General features: G+C 41.4%; 1 protein-coding gene across 3 annotated transcripts in view; it reads right to left on the minus strand.

Annotated features, from left to right (window-relative positions):
* Positions 1-24,862, minus strand: part of JAKMIP2 (janus kinase and microtubule interacting protein 2) — a 47,062-nt gene that overhangs the window by 12,139 nt on the left and 10,061 nt on the right. For all 3 annotated transcript variants that reach the window (XM_061457170.1, XM_061457171.1, XM_061457173.1), the window contains exons 2-14: positions 18,462-18,731; positions 15,964-16,461; positions 13,755-13,964; positions 12,762-12,860; positions 10,712-10,858; positions 8,924-9,064; positions 7,958-8,014; positions 6,065-6,184; positions 5,473-5,601; positions 4,475-4,558; positions 4,123-4,185; positions 2,453-2,551; positions 13-111 (exon numbers count right to left, since the gene is read on the minus strand). In XM_061457170.1, coding sequence (XP_061313154.1) covers positions 13-111; positions 2,453-2,551; positions 4,123-4,185; positions 4,475-4,558; positions 5,473-5,601; positions 6,065-6,184; positions 7,958-8,014; positions 8,924-9,064; positions 10,712-10,858; positions 12,762-12,860; positions 13,755-13,964; positions 15,964-16,461; positions 18,462-18,590 — 1,875 coding nt within the window. In that variant the 5' untranslated portion in view covers positions 18,591-18,731. The remainder of the gene's footprint in view (positions 1-12; positions 112-2,452; positions 2,552-4,122; positions 4,186-4,474; positions 4,559-5,472; positions 5,602-6,064; positions 6,185-7,957; positions 8,015-8,923; positions 9,065-10,711; positions 10,859-12,761; positions 12,861-13,754; positions 13,965-15,963; positions 16,462-18,461; positions 18,732-24,862) is intronic.

Genomic DNA, 24,862 nt, shown 5'->3' on the forward strand with positions numbered 1-24,862 from the left:
AAACTGACCTACCTTAACCCCTTCCTTCATGCAGTAGATCTGTAGAGCACTCACACCATCTGAGAATGGGTGAATCTGGAGATTAAATGGTGGGGACCGTCTCTCTCTTTCCTGAAAATCAATTGAAAAGATGACAGAGAACATATTAGAACAAAGGAGGTGGACACAGAGCTCGTTAAATGCCATAGCTACTACATCATGCTTTGCAAAGCCAAGCTCCAAGTCAAAGATAGAAACATTTAGACCTAGTCTGAAAAACAGGGTGCCAAGTGGGATGGGATCCTGAATCCAGGTTAATTCTCTTACAGGAGATTATTGATTGATTAATTATATCAATTAGCAAATTGGGTGGGGAAAGGCTGTCACCTGCTAAGACTCAAGTGACTCGCCTAGTGAGGTACTGAACAACTATATACTGTTGTAAATACTGCCTTTAGAAACAGGTATTTGACTTAAGACTGCTAGGATACTCCAGTTACACATCTGCTTGTCCTGGTATGCTGTGTGTTCTAGTATCCGTGGAAAGCAGTAAGTTCAAACAAGCTGATCGAATCAGCTGTTTATACACCCTCATTGCACAAAATCAACAGGTATTTGTCCTGTCTTAAGGGACCAAAGACAAAAATAAAATCGGAAGATGTTATTTCTCATCCCTTTCAAGTACTCGGGGAAGCACAGCAGTGAAAATCAAATTTCAAATATATTCTTGGTTTATGTAATTCACTTGGTCAGACCCGTTCCACGTCATGGAACAGAGCTGTCAGGTAAAACTGGGAAAGATCTATAAATAAGGGACAAATCTGTCCCAGCACTGAACCATGAGAGCCAGGAAAGGCCCTGTGTTACCTTCAAGCTCTGAATGGCAAGTGTGTAAGGCTTTGGACAGCAGCTGCAAAGAGCAACTGAGAAATAAACCAGCTCATACTGGAGAAAAAGCAGATGGAAGTTTTTGTCTGTTAGCACTCCTATAACAAGGGGCAGACAGGAAGAGGGAGCTCAAGGTCTAGCACAGTCCTCTGGCCACCTGCAGAGGCTTCTGTAGCTCCTCCACTGATTTCCAGAGTCACCTGAGGGGCCTTTCTTCCCTAATGCAGGTCATGAGGAAAGCTGCTCAACAAGGAACCGGCAGGGACAGTGGGCGGACAGGCGTGCGAGGGCTGACAGCCTCTAGACGCAAATGAGGAGAGCTCTAGGCCAAGCACGCTGTGCCCATAGGCAGGCACTGCTGGCTTTTCTCACGTGCCAGCATTGGCAAGCATGATGATAAAGGCCACAGGAGCAAGACCACCTTCACCTGTATAAAACATCTCCTATCCCCACCACAGCGGCAGGGAACTGAGGTACAGAGATCAGATCTACGCGTGCCTCAGGAATCAGCAGCACAGGGGCCATTGCACAGCCTTGTCCCTTGGGCACCTGAGCTCTGCGCGCCCTCTGAGCCCAGGGCAGCAGCTCCAGCAGCACCGGGGATCCACCGATCCCCCCGCAGAGCCGGAGCAGCTCGCTGCAGGCTGCCGCGGGCCTGGCTTCATCCCTTCCCCACGGCATCTGACATGCACGCTGCTCCTCTGCAATGAAGAGTGCTCTAACCCCCGGGAACACATCGGTCTGGGGAGGACAGGCCCCGGCGCCTCTCACAGCCAAGGTCCCACAGTGAAAAGTGTTCAAAATTCTCTGGGTCAGAGGGGACAAGGTACAAACCTTTCACCCCCATAAGACAACAGCCCTGGGTATGACACTTTCTCTTACAACTGCTTATGCAATTTCATCAGTCATTGCTGAACTGAACTTCAAACAATTCCTCTCCTTCAAGCAAAGGCTGGAGAGGTGCACTTCTCACCCTGAGGAAGGAATTGCACCTGCATCTCTGACTTCTCAGAGGAACACTCCAGGTATTAGAGAGAAAAGTACACTCAACATTTCTTTCTCCTCCAAGACCTGCTCAGGTTCATGAAAACAAAAACAAAACAAAAAAGAGCCCCCAAAACCAACCAAACAACAATTCCACACAAAACCCTGGGTACCTACTCACGGGAGAGATCTTAGCTGTGAACCGGGATACAGCCCTGAGCAAAGCACGTGAGTAACTGCTTACTTAGTTAATTCAAATGTAATTAATTTCTGTTCATTTTGGTAGACTTCAGGACAGCAATAAGAACAAAGAGACTGCTCCGAAGTGCTAGAAAAGCTGTATCTGCAGGTGTGGTAACTAAGAGCCACACTGACATTAACCAGCTAAGCTTATCTATGCACGCTGGGCACCTCACTCAGAGAGGTTTCCAAGGTATTAGGGCTGGCATACTTCAGCTCACAATTAAAAATGCTGGCCCTGATTTGTTACTCTGTTGTATCACTACAATGCCTGTGTAAACACTTGGTTAAAACTGGTTCCCAGTGCAAGTGCAGTAGTTTAACTCGATACCAGCTCTACTGTAATGAGCCCATCCATCACCTCCAGCTCAAGGTTGCGGAACTCCAGCAGCTCATTCTGGTCTCGGGCATCCTGAAGCTCCTGTTGCAGGCGGTTGTTTTCTCCTTCCAGTTTCTCTATCTAATAGAAACATGTAAGTTCAGGATCTGTGTGACTGTTACAAGAAATATTGAACATTTGGTGAGTGGCAGCTGAGGTAGCATAGGCAGTGCAAAATCCAAACTCTAGAGATGATTCACTACTTGCTGTTTTACCTCAGTGAATCTTTAGTTTACAGGTGAACTTCTGCTCATCAACTTCCTAAATATCATAAAATGCTTAGGCTGGAAATTTCCCTAAAAGGGTCTAATCCTAGTGAAGATCAGCAGGGAAGCTAACTCTACAGAGGTGTCAGGTTAGCTATCAGGTTAATCTGCATCAGCTGTTAAACACACTGCTCTCATGGCAAAACACTAGAATAGATTGTTTGGGGAGGGATGTGGAGACATCATTATTGAGGGGCTATGGGAAGATGATGGATAAATATCTGTCAGAAACACCTACCTTTGGAGAACTCAGGCTAGATCAGACATTCCCAGTGTGTAGCACCTGAAGCACAGATGGCATGCAGGGAGAGCCGTCTCTGTGGAGGCAGCTACCTGAGCAGCCATCCCTCCCCATGCAAGTGCTCATGTGAACTGCACAGCAAGCATCTCCACACAAGGAGTTCTGTTAGCAGATGAACTTAAACACCACCCATTCACCAACTGTCTATAAATTGCTTGCTGTGGACAAATCCACCACTAGCTCCTCAGCCTGCTCTCTTTTGCAAGTCTCCAACTAGTGCCAGAACATGTATTTTGCAATCAGGTTGCCTGAGTAGGGCCTTAGAAAAAAGCTAGGGAGCATGCTAAGACCCAGCTCAAATGTGCCCCCATGGGTCAGTTTGTCTGGATGGGGAAGAACAGCCCAGGGCTGGAAGATTATTAGGGGTGTTTACAGAAGAGGATGAACACAAGCAAAGAAATCTCATCTGGGGAGGTAAAAGCCAGCAGGAGACCTGGTGCTGGGAGTTCTGGCCTCTTGCTGATGGCAGTCATATGTATTGCCACTGCTGTTACTCTTGGTGATATGCAAGCAATGTTGAGGTCCTTCATATGCGTATATTCTATTATTATAAATATATAGATACAAATACACACACACACAAACAAACAGTATTCCTAAATGCACCAAGGGGCTGAGCCATACAAGTTCCATTAGACTTAGGATGACTTTAAGGCTTTAAAAATATAGATGACGCACAAGGACTAGGCCTATGAAAGGGTCCTGGTGTTAGAGGGTGACTGCGCTTTTACTGCTGTTTCACACCAGAAGCTAAGCTCAAAACATCCTGCCAGGGCAGTAGCAGACTCTTTAGTGCAATGCTACTGGAACACAAAGGTCTGCACCTCCGATTCAAAAACTGAATAGAGCTTCCAGCCCTCAGGCTGATGCTTACCAGCACAGTTGGTGCATCAGCAACTGCCAGCCATAAGGGTGCCTAAGTAAAGCTGAAGAGGGCTCATCTTTCTGTATGTCATCCTGTCCGTGTTAATCTATGCTGTTCTGTCCTTATACTACACATATAAGCACCACACTGCATGTCCAAAAAGTGTATTGCAGGATCCAGATTACATTTCAAAGTGAACACACAAAACTTGGGAACATACCTTGTCTAAAAGCTCTTGGTTTCTTTTAATGAAAAGCTGTTTGTCCTCCACCCAGTGCGAGTCCTGTTGGATGAAGCAGTACTATTACAAAATAATCAAACTCCACGAGGTTACTGAAAATTGGAGCCACAATATTCAGGCTTTAAAATCCTAGAGGAACAAACCGCCATTTACAGAACAATGTATTGTTCTACCAAGCTGTACTAAGGCTTTTGAACTCATTAGACCTGCCTGTTTACTGAACAGCAACATTACATCTCATGCAAATCTACTGAAATTGTGCCAGGTATTTTGTGAGCAGAGCAGGTAAGATCCGAAGCAGGAAAAGAAAATACACACAAGAAGTGCTTACCTGCCCTTTCTGTGCTAAAGTTTTCTCCAGATCTTCTATTTTAGCTTTATACCTCTGGACTTCAGCTTGGAGCTGCTCCTGAGCCTGTTGAAGTCAGGCACAGCATTAAATAATACAAAACAAGCAATGTGACTGGTACTAAAAGGAAATCAAACACAGCAGGGTCTTGGTTCATGCTGTTGCTTCCGCTGACTGTTACAGAGATTCTAGCTCAGCAGTGTTTTGTGCCACCCCACAGCTTGGGGTACAGATGACACAAGGAAACCGTGGCAAATCAGCTCCTCTCCCCACCCAAGCCTGTTACTACTGTGTACTGCATTACAGTAGTGAAACACAAGCTTAGGTATTTGGGGTGACAGGCTTTGCTCAAAGACCCTTGTAAGGGGCAGTCCCTGAACTGAAGAAAAGTGCTTAGTAGGATAGGAGCAGGACAAAGGTAATGGAAAGCAGCAACTGTAACTGCCTGGGGCAGCTTCAAAAGCCAACTCACCAACATGCTGAACAGCCTGATGCCATCTCACAGCTGACACTGCTTTTAGCAGGATTTAGGGCTGCAGACCGCCCGAGGTCTGAATGATTCCATGATTTTATTAGAGGAACAACATTTTTAGACTTGGAAGATTTACAGTAGTCTGCATCACATTCAAATTTGAATGCGATTTGCATTTCTTTGTTAGAAACATTCAGGTGACTATCTGAAAGCCCACAGGGCTCCATTTAGCTGGAAAACCCAACCCCTTCACACCATCTTTTGATGAGAATACCCTTGTGACCTGGTGCCAAACTGCAGAATTGCCTGTTTTGGCATGCCTGCCTAACTGCAGTTTTCAGGTTCAGGTGGAGGACAGTCCCATGTAAACCTAGTCATTGTGTCCGTTCTTAACAGTCACTCTCTTTAAATGCACTCAATAAATGAGTGAAATGGACAATTGTCAGTTGTATGGATGTTGTATGTGTGTTCTGTTAGGAATCAAATGCTTTTACCCTCAGATACTGACCTTGGCTTCTCTTTCAGCATCTATGATGCCCCCCGTCTGCTCCTGCAGTAGTGCGTATGCTCTCTGCAGGGCCTGGTATTCCTTTGTCAGCTGTCGGAACCGCAGCTCTGATTCTTCTGCTGCTAAACCCTGAAGGATAAGAAAGGACACGTTTAAGCACCAGACAGTAGAGCACTGCTAAAGCAAAGAATGCAAGTGTGATTTGTTAAGCACAATAGTTGGTTTACAAGTCTTGATTCAAATAGCTTTTTTTGGTGAGTTTACTGTAACATGAAGTAATAATGTGGAATTTACACAGAATTTATGTCTTTAAGCTAAAAGAAATGTGATAGGTTTATTTTCTTGAAGGAGAGAGGGAAAAAAAATCATGTCAGATTGCAATGAAGTCATACTGTAGATTCTATGGACTAGATTTTGAAAGAACTTCTCAGCATTTTAGTGTATCAGTAAGCAAAATTGAGGCCAAACCTAATGAAGAACTTAGCACTCAGTACACACTATAAAGACCTCAGTGTTTTGAGAGCCCAACCACTTTTGGAAGTCAAAGTCTCCTGAAAATCTCTCCTTGCCTATGGAAAGAGCCAGCTCTTACCTCATCTAGATCATCATCTGGGGTTGCTGGTGTTCTGTCTGTTCTATATGAGGCCACAGAGGATGTTTCAGAGTCCATGGAATCATCATCATACCCAAAAACTGTATCCACCACATGTCTCTAAAGGAGGGAAAACATGATTTCTGAATCTCCTTGGAAACATGGGTTTCTGATGGGGTGAAAAGGGCAGTCCAAAATCACATTGCTGGTTACTTAAAGGCAAGACATAAAAAAAAGCGATGGGCTACCCCTGCAACTACCATCTCCAAAACAACCCAAAAAGAACCATATGGAAGATTAGGTCTTGGACTGGTGGAGAATGAGTTTGCTGAGTAATTTTTTCTGAGCTGAGAACCTGGCTCAGTCTAAAACTTGGAAAACACCATGCTAAAGGAAAAGTCTCTGCTCTTGCAGGAAGGCATAAGAATTGTTCGTTAACATGAAAGCTGCTCAGAAGACATCTCTCAACATGCAGACTGGTGGGCAAAGACAACACCACAACAGCATGGAAACGCATGTAGAATAGGGAACCCTCCTTATTCTCTCAAACTGCTGATATTTTTAATATCTCGGAGCTTTTCTCACTGATACTGCTGTTGGAGTAAGTGAAAGTTATGCTAATACAAACTAGCATGAAGTAACTTTTATCTCGCACAGCTTTCCAGTACTACAGTAACTCAGTTACAATCTCATGTGGTAAGAGACTGCTAACACTACACACTTTGGTTAAATGTCCGACACCTCACTATCTTCTATCTGAGTAACGGAATTAAATCAAATGAAAACTGTATGTCCTATGAAGGTATAGATGCCTGGCCCTGCTGGCTTAGCTTCAGGGCACAGATTTCAGCATTTAAATACTTGGTTTATGAATAATTCTGCAGACAAACTGATCAATGGGCACTTAAGATGCACTTCTGCTTTGCAGCATTTTTCACTTTTGCTTACAGGTTGCAGCCTTCTAAACCTGGAATTTTAATCATACAAAAAACATGTACCAAAGATGCCAGTAACCTTTTGCATATATTATCTTTTTATGTTGTTCATTATTGTAGAAGACAATAGCCATATCCTCCCATGTTATAAACTCTGGCTTTGAAATAAAGTTGACTGATTAAAATATTTTGTAGTCCTTGTCTGCCAGCTATGTCTGCTGTGTCTTGCTTCAAAACCCACAGAGAAACAATGTGATGACACTGAAATTCTCTTGTGTGTAGGACAGTCCTGCATTTCTTTCACAGAACGTGGCTGACATACCAGGGGATGTGCTTGAGGGACAAATTGCAACTAAGCTCTGTCTCCTACCCAGCATTTCCATTTTCTGAAGGTAGGACATGGCTGTTACAAAGTCATTCTTCACATCTAGCTTATAAAGGAAACTATTTGAAAAGCTACTGACTACTCAGCACCAGCTTTGGACTTGACCCAATTCAGGGTAATACATGGAGTAGCCTGTGGAACTGAGCAGGAGTGAATGGCACTCAATTTAAGAACTACCACTTGAAGAATAAAGATGCACAAGGATTTTGCTTTCACCCATATGTGCTATGAAAAACAGCAGAAGATAGATGGGAGGGCATCTGGAAATGTAAATACACCACAGCATAATAGATATTGAGATCAGTATTTATAGAAACCAGATGGAAAGAAGATTATTACTATTTCAGAGGGAGGGGGCGAAACCCCATTTTACTGGAAATAAAATAGCTACATACCCTTAACTGAATTTCAAAGTGGAGTTAAAAAGCTCTCCCAAAGTGTAAGGTGTTTATAAACCTGATCACTAAAGCAGATTGTTATAATCCACAAAGCTCTCTTTAATCAGATTGCTAAAGCGTGTTTCCTACAGAGCCTACTAGTATTTTTATAAACCAAAAACCATTTTTCTCTTACTTTAATTGGCTTTGAGCTTCTTTTATGCTTTCTGCGACGAATGAGTTTCTCCCTGTCCTGGAAAATAAAATTAAAAAGTAACTCTCATCTTGCTTGCAGCTTTAGAAAGCCAAATCTACAGAGGAAATAAATCATTGGGCTTTCACCAACTCTCTGTTCATACATTCAAACAGCAATCTGATTCCAGGTGGGTGGATTCATACCCAAATCTCTATGCATGTCAGCTGAAAACCACTTGAGGAAGATGGGATATCTGCAGAAAAACCCTTGTGCAGTTGCCTTGACAGGATGTTGAATGACAGGCACAGATGGATTTCCTGTTAAAATCACTGGGAAGTCTGTTGCAGGGGCCTGGTTTGGGCTTTGTGTGAGAGGCTGTTCACCTTCCCTGCAAAGGAGATGCTGCCCATTTCAAAGTTGTTACATGATGGTAATGTTGATCTCACCCCTCCTAGCAATGACCTCTTAGAAAAGGCAACAGTGTGTTTTGGAGTCTCTTTCTCCTTACCCTCAACATCATAATACAAAGTCAGCTGAAAAAGGGATTGTCAGTATTAAATGACAGGAGAACGAGTGAACCACCATCTAGCAGCACATGCTTTCCCAGCACATGGTATCACACTGTGTGCCTGCCTCTTGTTATGGAAACTTTTGAATGGTAGCTTAGGTTATAGCAGTAAAACAAAACAGCCTTGTGAACATGTAGGTACCTTCCCAAGCTCCACAGTTCTTAGTCTGCGTTCATTTCTAGAGCTCAGTTCTCATATAAGTTATACTTTTGAGTTGTAAGGGCTGATGCCCCACTAGAAATTCAATTAAACTGCTCCCTTGCACACCTACATCTGAAAATCTGCAGGTGTTAAAAGTAAGATATTAACCCTTGGATCTCTAGTTACAAGAAGAAATACCATCAGTGGTGAACTGTACATAGGAATTGTTCCTAATTTCCTGGTGCTCTGGACGTACCCTCGTTAGCTCATCAATTATGTTCTGTTGTTCTATGACCTGAAGCTTTAAGAATTCAGTTTCTTGTTCCTCATTAGCCTGATCCAGGTCATTGAGAGATCTTAATTTCTTTAGAGGAGGATGTGATGTAATTTTTTCTCTCTGTGGTAGGAAGAAAAACAGATAAAGTAAGATCCAGCAATTAAAAGACCACCTTCAGCTAAAAATTAGACATTTAAGCTGCACAGCCTTTAAATATCCCTCAGAAACATCACTTTTATAACTTTATTTATACGTGCCAGCACTTCTTAACAATAGAGCAGCACAGGAAGTTTGAGTTCTTCAACCAGAAAAACAAAGCTTTACCTATTTACTTTTTGCGTGGCAAGGTAGCCTCTACAGCAGCCTTTACCCATAGCTCTTCCTTTGCCATGTATCAAGATGCCCTAACATATGGCAAATTCAGCTGAACTCCCTACCTGTTTGGTGAGTATGCAAAACAGTATCTACTCCTGCGACCCCATGCCCTTACTGATACCCATCACATGGCCATACACACTGAGGAGAGGGACATGCTTTAGTCACATGGAAGACATATAACCAGTAGGAAGAAGAGGAAAGGCAAAAAACTGTGGTACCACATCACTTTTAAGTAGAAATCCACATCCTACCTGGGATAAGAGATGGCTACAGCCCGTGAGAATTGCTCTATCCACCCACAGCCTGCTAGCTTCCATAATTTGGGCATCGATAGTATAAAAAGTATATCTTAGGGAGCTAAGTTAGAACATGTGACTGCTGATGTCTAATGCATGCACATTGCCAGATCTCTTCTCTCTGCTATGGGACAGCCCAAGGGGCTGTGATCTGTACTACCACAGCTGTGGAAGAACAATTCTGACCTGTGACACCTGAATTGCAGAGTCTTAAAGGGGCTTAACCTTGTAACACTAAAGCTTTTTTTTCAAGAAAGTGAATCTGATCCTCTCATCCTAATCGCAGGAAAGCTGCATCCATTGCAGAAGTCAGCCTGCTCGTGACTGTGCTGGTGCAAGCCAGAGACAAGGAACACAAACACACTTAGAGGAAGTTGTCTCAGCCTGCCATCTTACATCTGGCAACCCAGAACTTCCACCTCCTGATTTTATTAATGCCAAAGCAATCTCAGTGCATGTGTAGGGAGTGGATTCTGACTGATACTCAGGGAAATTTCGTTTGAAGGACACAGGCATAAGTGCTTTGACCCCATTTAACATATCCCGGATGTGAAACTGATAACCCTAGACAAATTTAGAATACCAGAATTACCCTTTCCCATACCCATCTACCATGTTTATGTTTTATGGGAAGACCGTATACGCTCAGTGCCAGACCAGGACTTCACCATCATCAGCAATAACAAGAACATGTATATTCAAAGATGAACATCACACTGGCTGAAAACATCACTCTTAATAGCTTCCTTTTTGAGTCCCAAATGCCAAACAGTAGACTGTGATATGATTCTGATGCAATTATTATTAATTTTTTTTTTAAATAATTGAAACTCAATATTCTAATCTTGGAGATCTTATTAAACATTCTACATTCACATATTAGGCATTCACTTAAGTGTATTGTATGCAATACATGATGTTACAGTATGTATCTATTATACAGAGACATAAGCATGGTTTTATCTTATCAGTAGTATTACACACGATATACAACACTTCTTTTGTACATATATACATGCATACACTATGCAGATGTGGCTACCATAACAGACATAGATCTACAGCAATTCTCACTTTGCTCTTCGATACCAACCATTTCTATGTTTTCTTTAGTAACTGCTTTGAGTTTATCTTCCATACGCTGCAAAGACTGCATAAGTTCATCATTTCTCTTCGTGAGGCACTTGTTCTTTTCCAGAAGAGGTTTACATTGTTTCTCAGCTTCTCGGACACGCTTCAGCTGTATTGATAATAGCAATTAATAATGGTAAATAATCCAAATAAAAGAGTTTGTTCTCACTCCTTTGTTAGAAGTCCTTTTATTTCTTTCCTATCGGACTAATGTCCCAGTAAAACACCAAAGTGATTTAGTGGAACTGATGTTTACAGCTTACATAGCTTTATCTATATACCTCAAAACATAATTCTGCATATTCATTTCCAAAAGATGGCTTTATCAACGAGAAACTGAGACTTAGAAATGAAGCAACCCAACACAGTCAGGCAAAGCTGCTACAAAAGTCTGAAATGACCTGTGCTTCATCTGCAAGAAACTCACCGATTTTCTCACTGAAAGACAGATTTGCATAGGTATCTACTCAGTCTGGATCACAGCAATAACAACATAGTTGTAACTCTGGTTTTTAATGCCACACAGTGAAATACTTGTGCACATGCACAATGAACTTTGTTTTAATCAAGAAATCACATGACATTTAGTCATCAAATCCTGTTAAGATAGGAAGATATCTTAGGGCATGCTTGGAAGTTCCAGTATTGGTACAACTAGAGTTTTAAGCAAGATCTCTTCCTCTGAAAAAAATAGTTCCATTCAGTAACACTGAGTGTTTTATAGCTATATTTTCTTTCTCTAAGGGAGAACAAGGAAGATGTCATGTCGCCTTGAAAAGACATCATCTCTGTGTCCAGATGATCTACTTAACAAAGGCACTGTCCCAGTTCTGTAGTATTCTTTGTCACTGGGAGGTTCCTGCCCCTTGCAGTTCTGCTGAGGAAAGGACTGCAAGAGTTTTCTGTAGCTATTTAGCACAGTCAACCACACTTGCTTACATCACCAGATCATCTTACTAGGCTATTTAAACTGAACCAGTGATTTAGTCTGAAGCAGGTTAGCAAGTATCTGACAATCCCTTCTGCTAACAGAAAAGGGGGGAGCAGCTAGGAAGTCATTACATCTTTGATCAGAAAAGCTGTGGACAAAACAACTGTTTGTCCTACCCTAACAAATAAGTTAGTTGTTTCTAATCTGAACGAATCAAAGCATGTAGTATTTCCAGCAGTACTCCTGGTCACTTAACCAAATGTGTTTGTTGTAGCCACGTTGTGTGAGGAACAACTCAGCAGCTTTCTAAAAGCACTTTTTTTTCTTTTCAAAAAAATAGCCTGAACACTTAATGACATGCAGCAGGTATTCAGACTGACCCATCAGACTCCAAGTTATTCAGTGGCACAGAAGTCTGAGAGTTAAGAGCTTTTCATAACTGGAGACACATGAACATATCTGTAATTTTCAATCTTGCAAAGACATTTTGCAAATACTACATTAAGAACTTGAAGAGATTCAAGCCAGCTAAACTGATGAGAAACAAGTGCATTAGGAGTCCTAGCTCAGGAATAAAAAAAAATCATGAGTTGAATTTCAACACCCTCATCCTTAATCACAGAAGGGGAAATACAGAGAGGCTAAAAAGCCAGGATGCTGACTTCAACATACACATATCACCACTTAGGATTAAGTCAGACAAAGGGATCAATTCACCACTGTCCAGTCTCCCTAGATCCCTTCACTATTCTCAGCCTGGTCAAATACTGGATTATAAACATTACTTCAGTTACAGGATAAGCCCCACCATACACTGTTGTATGCTCAAAAGGTCAAGGAGGGAACATAAGCGTTCATACAGACACCTACAAATCTCTCTGCCTCAACTTTTATTGTGACTTTTTACTCATGTCACTTCAATGAAATTACTGTTTAATTCTAGGATTAAAAAAGTCATCCTCAGCCTCCCGATGGATGGGAAAGGCATATTCATCACTGCCTGTCATCTTTGGATCCTCCTCTCTTTGCCTTTCCCTATGGCTCCCAACCTCCTCTGTCCGACAGTGCAAAGCCTACACACCAGTTCATTTCGTTCATCAACAAGCAACGTATTCCTGTCCTCCAGCTTCCGGATTGTGGCATTCAGCTCTGCTATCCTCTTCTGGTTTCTGCGCAAGTCCTGTTTATTGGCAACAATACAATACAGTTACTGAGTCTTTTCAAAATACATGCTTGGGAAAAGAAGCCTCAAAAACCACCCACCAGTCAACTTAAGCTGTCATCATCAGCAAATTGTAGTTATGTATTTTCACAATATTGAACGTGCTTGCAAAAATATACATATATTTGGAAGAAAGTATCTGGTTTGGGGGACACTTCAATTGAAAATTTTCAGCTGTTAAAAAAATAAAGAGAAAACAACCAAACAGACGTTGGTATGTTTTTACGATGGGGAAGAAAAAGCAAAAAGATAAAAGATCCTAATTTTTATTGCTTTTTCCCATACCTCACTTCTATTTGCTGAGCCACTATGTCAGGTGAAAAAGGACATCCTTTTCAGTATCAATTGCATTTATTTTCTTATTCCTTATATGTATAAACATGGGTATAGTCACACATTTGTTGTGCAAACATCATACATTTAGTCACACAACTGGTGAGTTGCATGCTTTGTGAGTGATGGCAAGGGCTGCATACCTGGAGAATAAGACAAAGAAAGATCTCCCAAAAGTCTCCCAGATTCTGATGCCCTCCTTCACCCTCTCCATTCCTGACCATCTTCATATGTGGTTTTATGTGGTTTTAAGGATCTGTGCTATCCAGGTAGTTATGTTAATGGAATGATTCTTCCAAAGGTGCACTAATTATTTAATATATTTTATACTTGTAAATACAGCAACTGAGGAAACAGCCTTACAAAGCTTGATCTCATTAGTATTCTCTCTGAAAAATCTATAGACATAACTTCTCTGTAGTGAATAGAGTGGGAATGTTTTCCCAGGGCCTGAGAAAATATTTAAGCAAGAGAAACAGCCATGTTTCTGCTTTGCAGCAGCAAGTAAAACCTGCATACAGGGCTGCTGCAGTGCTCCGAACCATCTCCGGCCCTTCCTGGGATTTCTCTCTTGGGACTGCTCATGTTACACTCTGCTTCCTTCACCAAGAAGAGCTGTTCATCCAGTGCTTCCTTCTGCAGCTGCAGCTTCTGTACATAGCCTGTCTGTGTCTCCAATTCTTTCTCCAAGGAAAATATGATCCTGTCTTTAGCCTTGATCTCATCCATCTGAATGAGAGAAAAAACACACAACAATATTACTGTGTAAACGCAACACCATTTTAGCCTTCTCCAATATAGTAGTGTATGGTTTATTTAACAGCAGTGTTCAACATCTAAATCTGCTATATCACACTGCACCAGGCTTGTAAAACAACACACTTTGAGATTTCAGCCATAACAGTACATTGACACAGTGGCAGATTCACTAGCCTTACCGAGTGAAGCCCGGGGACTGATCCTGGTGCAATGTTAACAGATAGCTGGGTGAATAGTTCAGGCTTTTGCACTGCATTTTGGTCATTGATACTAGTGAAAAATAAGTATAAAATCTGACAAACCCCAGAACGTTTAGAATAGCTCCTCCTCGTGTAAATGCAGCTGCATTGGTTGGGACAGGAGAGGTTATGGTCCAGTTCTGACAAACAGAAGATCTGTGCAGAGCCAGTATTTCTTAAAGGTGATTACTATGCTATTAACCTTGGCTGAGTGCAAACTCAAGCTATTCATTTTATTGTTACTTAATTTCTATTTAATACCCCAGGTCTAGCCAAGACAAAAAGAAAGTGTCACTTATTTCACCTCACAGCAATTTTTGAGAACGATGGCTGATAGGAAAATCTAGATGAAAACTTAGAATTCTAAGATCAGAGCATGCAAGCCTTGCAACCATGAAAACTGATACAAAACTGACAACATCATCAAGCTCAAAAAAATTTAGTGAATGAGAATTTGCAAATCACTCTGGAAAACAGAAGTTCTATTATCCGGGAACACTACTAATCGTTCCCTGAAAACAAAAATTGTATCTATCCTGAATTTTGGCAGCTTCAGGCAAAGACACTTTCTGGTCTTGCAACTTTCCAGTCTTGCAGAAGTCCTCCCCAGACTGTTTTTCCAGTGAGTAGGACTAGCTTCTGATCTCCATTCACTAGATGTCACCCTGATGTAACTTCCTGCACTCTAATAGCAATACAGTGGATTTGGAAAACACTTGTGTAAGATAAAAATAATTCTGGACGTGTTCAAGTTTCTTATGTGAGTAAATAGCTGTCAAGAAGCCTTTCATCAGTGGCTGAAAATAAAATACACAACACAACGGTGCAACCGGAGTTGATCTTAGTGTTATTATATGTAGCTCTGGTTTACCCTGAGTTTCACTATAGTTCCTTTTCATATGAAAATATGTAGACAGAGCCTCAATTCCAGATGAGGGAAAAAAGAAACCCAACAAAAAAAACCCAGTAGTTTGTCTTCATGGCTACACAAAACTGCAAATGGGGATCAAAGTAGCAAGAAGGGTCAAAATCAGAAGGCAGATATGAAGAATCCACCACTCCTAGTCTGCACTACATCACTGAGCATTCTGGCAACAGAAGAACATACACAGGTTTCAAACAGGTTAAGGATGACCCCCCAAAAATTATCATTCCTGACAGCTTACATCACTATTTCTTTTACTTAACTATTAAATCCTGAATTCCAGTTTTCAAGCCAAACTATCCACCATTGCAAGCAGGTCCAGCTCCCTGGATGAGGAAACATGGCAACTTGCACCATTGCTAATGTGGGCCTCATTTTGTTCATTTTCCCCTGTAATTACTGAAGGCTGTGCCAAGAACAAAACAAAAGATATCTCTCCTCCTGCCATGGATTAATGTGTTTAGGATACCATCACAAGGGCAGGAGAAACTAACAGACCACAAGCGCAGATGCAAACACTCTTTTTCTAACACTTTGTAGCGCACGTGTATTGGCATCTCAGCAAGCCAAATTCTTACGGGCTAGGCCAACCATTTCCTCACTTTAAGGTGTTAGCTGCCATCACAGTGGTTGCTCTCTCACCAACTCACCATGATCTGCTTATTGCTAAGAAATAACAGTGAGAAGCCTGTAATACTTCTGCAAACTGAGGTGCATTGCGGAGTTCTGCATTCAGAAAAAGCTAAGGGCACAAGAGGCAAACTCACTATGGCATAAAAACACATGAACTGTTTCGGTTACTGACCAGGCGGCGAATATCCCTTTCACTCTCCCATTTGATCTTGGAAATGGCTTCCTGGTGGGATTGATGCTCACTCCGAAGATCCCCTGCCTTGATCTTATCGGCTTGGATCATATTGTTAAGGGCCTCATCTACCTGCTTTTTGGCAGACTTCAGTTCAGTAATTTCCTGCAGAAGTTTAAGGCGCTCAGAGTCGAACTGCTTTCTGGCCTCCTCACGAGCCTCAATAGTCAGCGCTGTCCTTACTTTATCACTGCTCCCATCCCGCAGCGCACTCAGCGCTGACTTCAGGCGCTGGATTTCACTGTCTCGGACTTTGACCATCCGTGTCATCTCCTGCTCATGCTGTTTGATGAGGTTCTCCCTCACAGCCTGCAGCTCCTTCATTTTCTCCTCATGGAGTTTGGCTTTTAGCTCTGTGATCTGCACAGTCTGCTTGCGCTGCTCCACCTCGCGGATGCGCTTAGTTTCTTGAGTCTTCTCCCTTTCAAGTTTAGCAACCTACATTGAGATAAAATGAAAGTCACTTGCTCCCAAGATAATGTTATCAAAACAGGCCCACACAGACACACAGTCATGTCAAATTGAGGAAGACCCTGCTGGAGAACCTGGATGATCTTTCACCCTCCTAAAGCAAAATACAGGCCAACTCCCAGGGCATTCACACAGATTTTATGCAGTTTTACTCAAGTCAAAACAACCCTGTCTTACCTCACACAGTGACACATGTAGCTTAAGTATTTCCTAAGGAAATAAGACCCCATGTATACGCATGCATCTGTCTAACAACTTTCTATCCCATCAATGTCAGTCACATTCACCAGAAAATTAGAGGGCTCAGATATAGCAAGGTTCCTATAACTTTCATGACCATGGGCAGTCAATCAGATGAGAGAGAAGTGCTTGGCTCTATGTGATCCCACCTGAGGTAAAGTGCAAGTCTCAAAGTCCAGGAAACACTTCATCTTTTACAAATGTTCTAACCCATACACAGCACTTTCACAGACATTTGTAGTAACTTCTTAGTCACATATCTACAGACAAGCATGCTTCATGGTTGTTATGCTTATGAAACAGATAGCTTTACTTAGCATACATCATTTGATAGTACTTATTAAAAATAGTTTTTAAAGTTCTTTGGCCATAGTTTCAGAATCAAAGTTGCAGAGCAACCCACCAGTCCACAGTACACTTGCACTAATACATCTCTAGGTGTAACTTCATAACCCTGAGCAATTCCACAATAGTCACCTGTGTGAACCTACACCAAAGGAAAGCAATGGATAAGGAATGGTTTCAGTTCAAAGCAAACTTGGTAGGTTTGTCATTTACAGTGAAAAAGAATGTGGTTTCAAAGATTGTAAGAACTTCCTTGTTAATTCCTTATTGAAAAAGGACCACAAGGAAGAGTAAGCAAACCTCAAAGGTCAGGTTGGGCAGGGCTATGAGCAGCCTGATCTAGTGCAATAGTTCCTGGGTTTGGAATTGGATGAGCTTTAAGGTCCCTTCCAACCAAACCCATTCTATATTCCATGATTTTTTCAGAAAGAAAAAAACGGGAAAAAAAAAAAAACCTGTCAATACAAATAAGCATAGTAGCAGGTCATCTGAAAGCCCTCCAGGAGACACTGGTGGTCAAGCCTGCAGGCCTAATTGATTATTTGGAGATGATTTAGTGAAGGTAGGTTTCTATCACCAGATCGTTCTGACAAGTAACACTCCTTAAAAATGAGAGGCATCTTCCTCAGAAGGCTCCATGGAAAACAAATCTGAAGGCTGCCCTACATAAATAATGCAGGAAAAGAGAGTGGAAAGTTCAGCAGAAGATACAGGCAAGAGCTGAAGCTGCAGCACACAGTTCTGAGGTTTCTAAAAGGTTTCTAAATTACCTGGGAGGCACCTCAAACCTCCACAGGTATGTCTATACCATAGGGCCATGGCTATACCGTGTGTGTGATACTCATCTCCCTTTAGCCTACATATCTGAGACCGTAACTGTGGCAGACCAAGTGGTACGTAAACAAGATTTAAACACTGCATACATACCCTAGGGTATAAATACAATTCAGCTGCACTGCAGATGGATTGAAAGGGTTGACATGGATTGCCATGCTATACACTCAAGGAACCCTTCACTTGACTTTGAAATAAGGGCATGTCTTGCTGAGATATCAGCCATTCAAAAAACAGCAACACTGCACAATTTCTAAACACTGAGTGGATAGGATGAAACCCACTAACTTGAATATGGCCAAAGGTGCTACAAAAGACACATTGCTCCATTTGAGTGCCAGAGGCCTCTTAGACTTGTACCTCAATAAAGTCTTTTCCATGCAAGCAACAGGACATCCACAGTAAGAAAATGCTGTATGTGGAGAAAGCAGCAGACCACTATTCTAGGAAACAGTTGTGTTCCATCTGATCAGCTGTAATACCACCTTTTTCATGTGTTTCCCTCCTTCAGCACAGACACTGTTAAATAAAACCAAATCCTCACTTACCTTTGATTTCTCTTGATGCAGCTCAATTTGAATGTCTGTTAGCTTGGTCCTGAGTTCCTCATTGGCAGCCTGTAGGGCAACAATCAGTGCCTCAGGCTTTTCGCCCTTGCTACGTCCTTTTTTGGACATGGTTTCTTATCAGCGAGAGTCCACGTGTTTAATTACTTCAAATACAGACTGCCATCTTTTTCTGTTCCTTTCAGTGCCACTTAGTTCAGCACCTACTGCATGGCATTCCTTAAGCTCCTGGACTCAGCTGCTTTGGAAGCCCTGTGAGAAATAAGACATACTATTATTTGTCAGTAAACAGTGCAGCATGACAGCTCACATGGTTACAGAACACAAGAGCGAGCTTGCTTCTCGAAACACTGCAATCTTTGTCTGAAAACCTGCAAGGGAGATCCCAGCACAATCAAGCTTCTATACGCAAGTCTGGTATATTTGTGGAGATTCCATGTATGCCCTTTTTATGTTCTCAGAAAGGGCACCACGCAATGAAGACAGGAGCTTGTTTACCGTAAGGATTGCTGCTGTTGGGAGTACAGGGCTAGAAAGGGCAGGTAAATTTAACCCAAGCCTTGCAGCCTGAGGTAACCACAAGGCAGGCACTTTAGTCTTGAGCATCCACCAACTATATCTTCCCTTTACCCTTCCCAACCCTTGATCCCCCTCAACATGCTGTGCCACACTCAAAGACTTTCCAGAACACAGCTACAATCTGCTATAGCTCTTCTTCCACCTCTCAAAACCTGGTGAAATATTGCTTCCAGGAATTCATCTGTCTTATAGAAACACAATGGTATCTGCATCCATACACAAAGCTGCACCAGGGGAATTTTAGACTGCATGTTAGGAAGCATTTATCTAGCAAGAGGGTGGTCAAACACTGGAATAGGCTCCGTAAAGAGGTGGTCAATGCCCCACGCATGTCAGTGTTTAGAAGGCACTTGGACAACGCCCTTAGTAACAAACATGCTTTAACTTTTGGTCAGTCCTGAAGTGGTCAGACAGTTGGACTAGATGAGCATCATAGGTCCCTTCCAACTAAACTATTCTTTTCTAACACAAAGGATAACAAACCAGATCAACCTTGCAGATTCACTCTGCTGATCTGAACGACTATCCTACTGAGACATAGGAAGATATGTAATTTTAAAAATATTTTGTTACTGTGCTTTATGTAGAGCAGCTCTGAATAGATAGAGTGAGGTAGAACAAAAAAAATGTACCCCTGAAACTGGTTTTTGGACTGCAATTTCCATTTAATTTGAGTAAATTAATATTACAGACAAGATTTATCTTCTTTCAGTGGAATTCTTTTTCGCTTAAAGAGTGTTGTGATATTCAGATGCCCAAAGTTGTGTCTTTTCACCTGTAAAGGCAGCCCTACCATTCTTTCAGAGGGAGGGGCCCAGTGAGTTTGTCAGTTCTCCAACATGTTGCTTTTAATTGCACAAAGCTTGAATTTTATGCCAAAGCATTTTTAAGCGTCTGCTTTTCCAACACCTGCTTGCAGACTGCAGTGAGGGACTAGCCTTTCATAAAAATCCCTGGTTATCTTGCAATATCACATCTTCCCCACATGGTGCGAATTATATTTACCGAAGAGTACTGTCCCCGCAGTCTGCCATGGAAATCTAGGCAAGTCTGGAGGATAATTTCACCAGCTGCCATGTCCTTACTACAATGAGCACTCTCAACCCCGAAGTGGGAAGGGAGCCAGTAAAATGTACTGGTTCTCAGCGGTACACATGATCAAATCCTAGATTTTACATCTGAGAAGAAACAGTTTAGTTCTCTGCATAAATAAATTTCCTTGGTTTCAGTGGGACATAGCCTTCGGTATATAGACCTCCCTATGAAGTACATAGGGCACTGTGCTGATGCCATTAGACATACCAGCTCAAGGAAATTAATACCACCACAGCATTCCCCGACTGTGAGAATAACCTGACCCTCATAACTGTTTCAAAACCTGGTAGTTTATTTGGCAATGCATCTATTTAGAGATTACAAGAAGCATCAGTCACAACTGTAAGCAAAAAGACCAGCAGAATTATTTACGACAAATGTCTACCAAGTACAATAGCAGCTGGAACATCTGTCAGCTTTGTCCTCTACTAGCACGTGTCAGTATCATCTGTAGGAATTATTGTTGGAGCCATGAAAACCTCTGGTTAAGAAAAAGAAAGCTTCAAAACCAAGCAAACAAACAAACACATCTACATGCAGATTTCCATCCAAGATAGCAAGATTAAACCCATGCCTAAGCCATAATAAATTGAACCTGGATGTCAGACGAAAGATTGTATTTTCCTTCTCTCCTGAGAAAATCTATCCAGTAAATTCTGAAGTAACAGCTACACACATTTGAGATACATCTTGAATGAAAATCTAAATTAATTCACTGAAGGGTTTGCCTCTATTTTTATGGAAAGTAGGAACACATTGCTATAGGCTGTGAAGTATTTATCAGCAAGAGATCATGGCTACACTTGTCCTTAATCAGAACTGCTGCTGCATGAAAAGGCACATTTGAATCTCAAAGTTTGTTTGTTGGTTGGTTTTGGGCTAGGTTTTTTGGTGATTTTTGGTCTGAGTTTTTGCTTTAGTTGGTTGGGTTTTTTTTAAAGATCAATTCAAGCTTAGCTGCATGATATAATGAGGTAGAAGTCTATTTATTCACATTCCCAGAATTCTAAAGCAAATAAGCATTGAGTGTGCAAATAATGGTGTGCTGCTTCCCAAGGCAGAAAAAAACATAAAACATAAATGCCTCAAGGAAAGCACTTCATAACCTTTAAGGTTGAATATAAAAAGACAAGTACAACTGGATGAGCAATCCCACTCAAAGCTTTTTCCTACCTAGTCTCTTTAATCTTTTGTTTTCCTTCCTTCCTACAAATTTCACCCATTGCTTTCCGCTTCCATGCCTTCCTTTTGATTTTTTTTTCTTTATTTGCTGTTTGCTCTTGTTCTTTCTTTTCTATGGCATTCTAGGCTAACTTTTTGTTAATACTGGGTACAGCCTCTGCTTCAGAGATGTTGGGGATCAGCCATTTTGATCAGTCATGCATGTTTTTATTCTCTGCTAAATTGCCCATGCACGATATTGCCCAAGCAGAACAGGATGCCCAGAACCTTGACTATGAATTGTACAGGTCTCCATACTGAGACACAAACCCTCCCCAGGTTACACCTGAATCTCAGAAGTGAAGAACACAAAGGACAGACCAATCCCTCTCCTATCACTGATTTCCTTACTGATTACACCCTAAAAACTAATTCCAGGCTGAAAGTGAAAAAAGCAGGGGAATGCAGCTGGCTTTGAACACTTCTTTTTCTTTCTCTTGCAGTTTGTATCCTGTGCTGAGGAGCTGGGAATGATTGCTCCATTTCAAATTTCTTTTTAAGCCAGGCATCCCTTTACCAGACGATCAGTTAACCACCTTCTTGGTGAGCAATTCCCAATCACAAGCCTTACCACTGTATTTTTCAAGGCTAGCTCACGCAAACTGCACCCAGACATGTTTCATGTCTTACCCTTATCTACAGAATTATGGATTTCAAACCTGCATTTCAGGACAAAAGTTTCTGTTTCAGCAATAATATTTCAGTTCAAATCCAGAGTAGCAATCTTGCACATTAATGAACCCTCAGAATTAGGGCTTCTTCAGTTAGTTATTACACAGCAGAGGGATAAGACAGAGAAAAATTTACAATGCAGTCTTTGCTCCAACAATCTTACAACTTCAAAAATCCTATTGCAATTACAGTGAACAAAGTACTTTCCAAAAGACAGAAAAACTACCCCTTTTCTAACCCCAATGTTACTGTCCACTTTGTACAGCATGCATCTGTACAGCTGTCACCACAGCCACAGTCTGTCATTAATGCCTCTCCCAGCAGGCCTCTTTACAGAGGAATATGTGTATAGCTGTATGTTTATAGCAAGAAGAAAGTCTCCGCTAATTACACAACAGCTGCCTAACATGAGGGCCACCAAATACAAGAGGTATCTGAAATAGCAAAACTCAGAGAAACACTTTTGTGAAATGGCTCTGCAAAGAACCATTGAAAAACGAGTTCCTTCCCTCCAACAAGTTCCAGTGGAAGTTATCCACTTGTCTACCAAACTGCAGTCAAAAAAAAAACCTTACTTGAAATACGAAAAACCACTTGCACTTGAAAAGTACTTTACCAGTACATCTGTACAGTGTTAAAGGGAACTTTGCTATTGACTGCTATAGGAGCAGCAAGCAGGAGACCAATACATCTCCCAGTGTAAGTGAATTCATAAAACATATTTCCAGCTGAGCCTGGGAACTTAGTAAAACATAATGAAACAGGATGCCATTTACTCTTAGAATCTTAATCAGCCATTCTGCCTTTCATCTTGACAAACGAATTAATGTACCGATGTTTTCTCTTGCTCTTTGAACAATGCCACATGTGTACTAGAATGCTGCAGTGGTGGGTGGGCAGCAAAAGGCTGTGAATTCATAACTCTGGTTTAACTAAGAACACTTCAGCAGTGTTCACTAGCATTCAGATTATTCATAACAGCATATCTTAATTTCCTCTTCCAACAGAGATCCAGAGAAGCATCATTCAGCCCAATTAAAGTTTAAACATAAAATTAGGTTTAAAATAAAACGTAATTGAACAGTCCCCTTTTCTGTATAGATATCATCTGCTCTAGATGTGTACTGAAGATGGGCACAAGTACCCAACTCATCTCTGCTGAGTAACCTCTTGAATAGATGTTTGAGCACCTTTCATTATCACTTCAACTTTCTTTACCACAGACCTGAATGCAAGATGACACATACTGTAATCATGGATGTATTTAGCACACTAGATTGGGATTGAAATGAAAATAACTGACAAAACTCTGTGCAAGGCAAGCTGGAGAGAAGAACAGAAAATGTTCACTAACAGGTGCTGCGTGATGAATATAATGCGCAGTTCAAACCGGCAATTTATCAGATTCAGCCATAGGAGCCCTACAACACCTTGGGTTACTGTGAAAATCAAGAACAGACTCAGCAGTCTCATCTCAAAATAGAAATTCCTTTTTTCCAGATGGGAAAAACATATCTGAGCTGAGAGATATGTGAAGTATCTTTAGATTCAAAGCGAAAGAAATGAAACAAATGCTGCCCTTCTAAATTCAAGTGTAACTTTCCTAAATAGGCAGTGTAGGCTGTAGCTGGTAAATAGCAGCATGAATACAATAAAGAGACAAATCATGCTAAAGCATAGATTAGGCTAGAATTAGGAACACAAAATGCTGACAAAGAGACAAGCATGTATTTATGCATTAAAAAGCCACATGGAAGTCCACTGCCATAAGACTGTTTACTGACATGCAGCAGACAAAGTATAATATTTATTCATATTGCTAAAAGTAATGAGAAACATTAGGCTTATAATTTTGTTTCCAAATCTAACAGCGCTACGCTCTATTTTCTTTGTCAACATTATTTACTTTGTCCCCCCAAAGGACCCAGCAACATCAATAAAGAAAATACAATTATCTGCACAACACATCAAGATCTTCAGAACCCCATAAATTCACACTATAACCCTATCAACCAGAGGGCTGCCATCTGTCCCTAAAATTGTATTGACCCTATTGAGTCTGAAGGCATGAAATTCTAGACCAGTTCATGATTAATACTGCAAGACAAATCCGCTCTGGGTAATTTCTAAATCCTTTCCCTTCCCAGAACTAAAAAGAAAAATTAGAAAGTCCTGCAAGATGGGGGAGGAAAGAAAAGGGGTCAAATCTAAGTAGATGGAAACCCCTGAAAACTAAGAATTTCCCTGCATAAACAAGAAAGACAAGGAAAGCTCTTATATTTCTCTTTTGGAAACACTGAAACTGTCTCATGAAATTGCCCTGCTATTGTGAAATTGGTGTCTAATTGTCAAGAATGTTATTTTGATTTATATACTGCCACACTTAAAAGGAAACAGCCGTATCAAAACCACGCAACTCCACCAAACCAAGCACTAATTAAATGTTAAAAAAATGTAGCAAAATGGTTGCTGCAGTTTGCAGCACCTGCGAGTTTGTGAAGTTTCATTTACCAAGTCTGGCATCAACAGAACAGCTTTTACAGCATACAGATAAAAAAATAAAGAGAGCAGCCCCTCTTCCCCACCTTCCATTCTCAAGCTCACCTACAGAGCGGCAAGAAAGACTTGCCTCCTTTACAGATAAGGGAAGCAGAAGGAAGCAGCTTGTCAGGTTGGATTCTAATGTGCACTGTCAGGAAACCTGCATTTCACAACCAAATCATCATTGCATGCTAATTCTGGAAAGAATTTCACAGTAATATCTTCCTTTCTTAGAAGTCCCTACCACAAGGTAAAGAATACTTGGTGTTGGTACA

The sequence above is a fragment of the Pezoporus flaviventris genome, unplaced genomic scaffold (assembly GCF_033815535.1).
Source record: "Pezoporus flaviventris isolate CSIRO_AGI_PZ_B2104156 unplaced genomic scaffold, CSIRO_AGI_Pfla_v1 ptg000023l, whole genome shotgun sequence".
In the NCBI taxonomy this organism is placed as follows: Eukaryota; Metazoa; Chordata; class Aves; order Psittaciformes; family Psittacidae; genus Pezoporus; species Pezoporus flaviventris.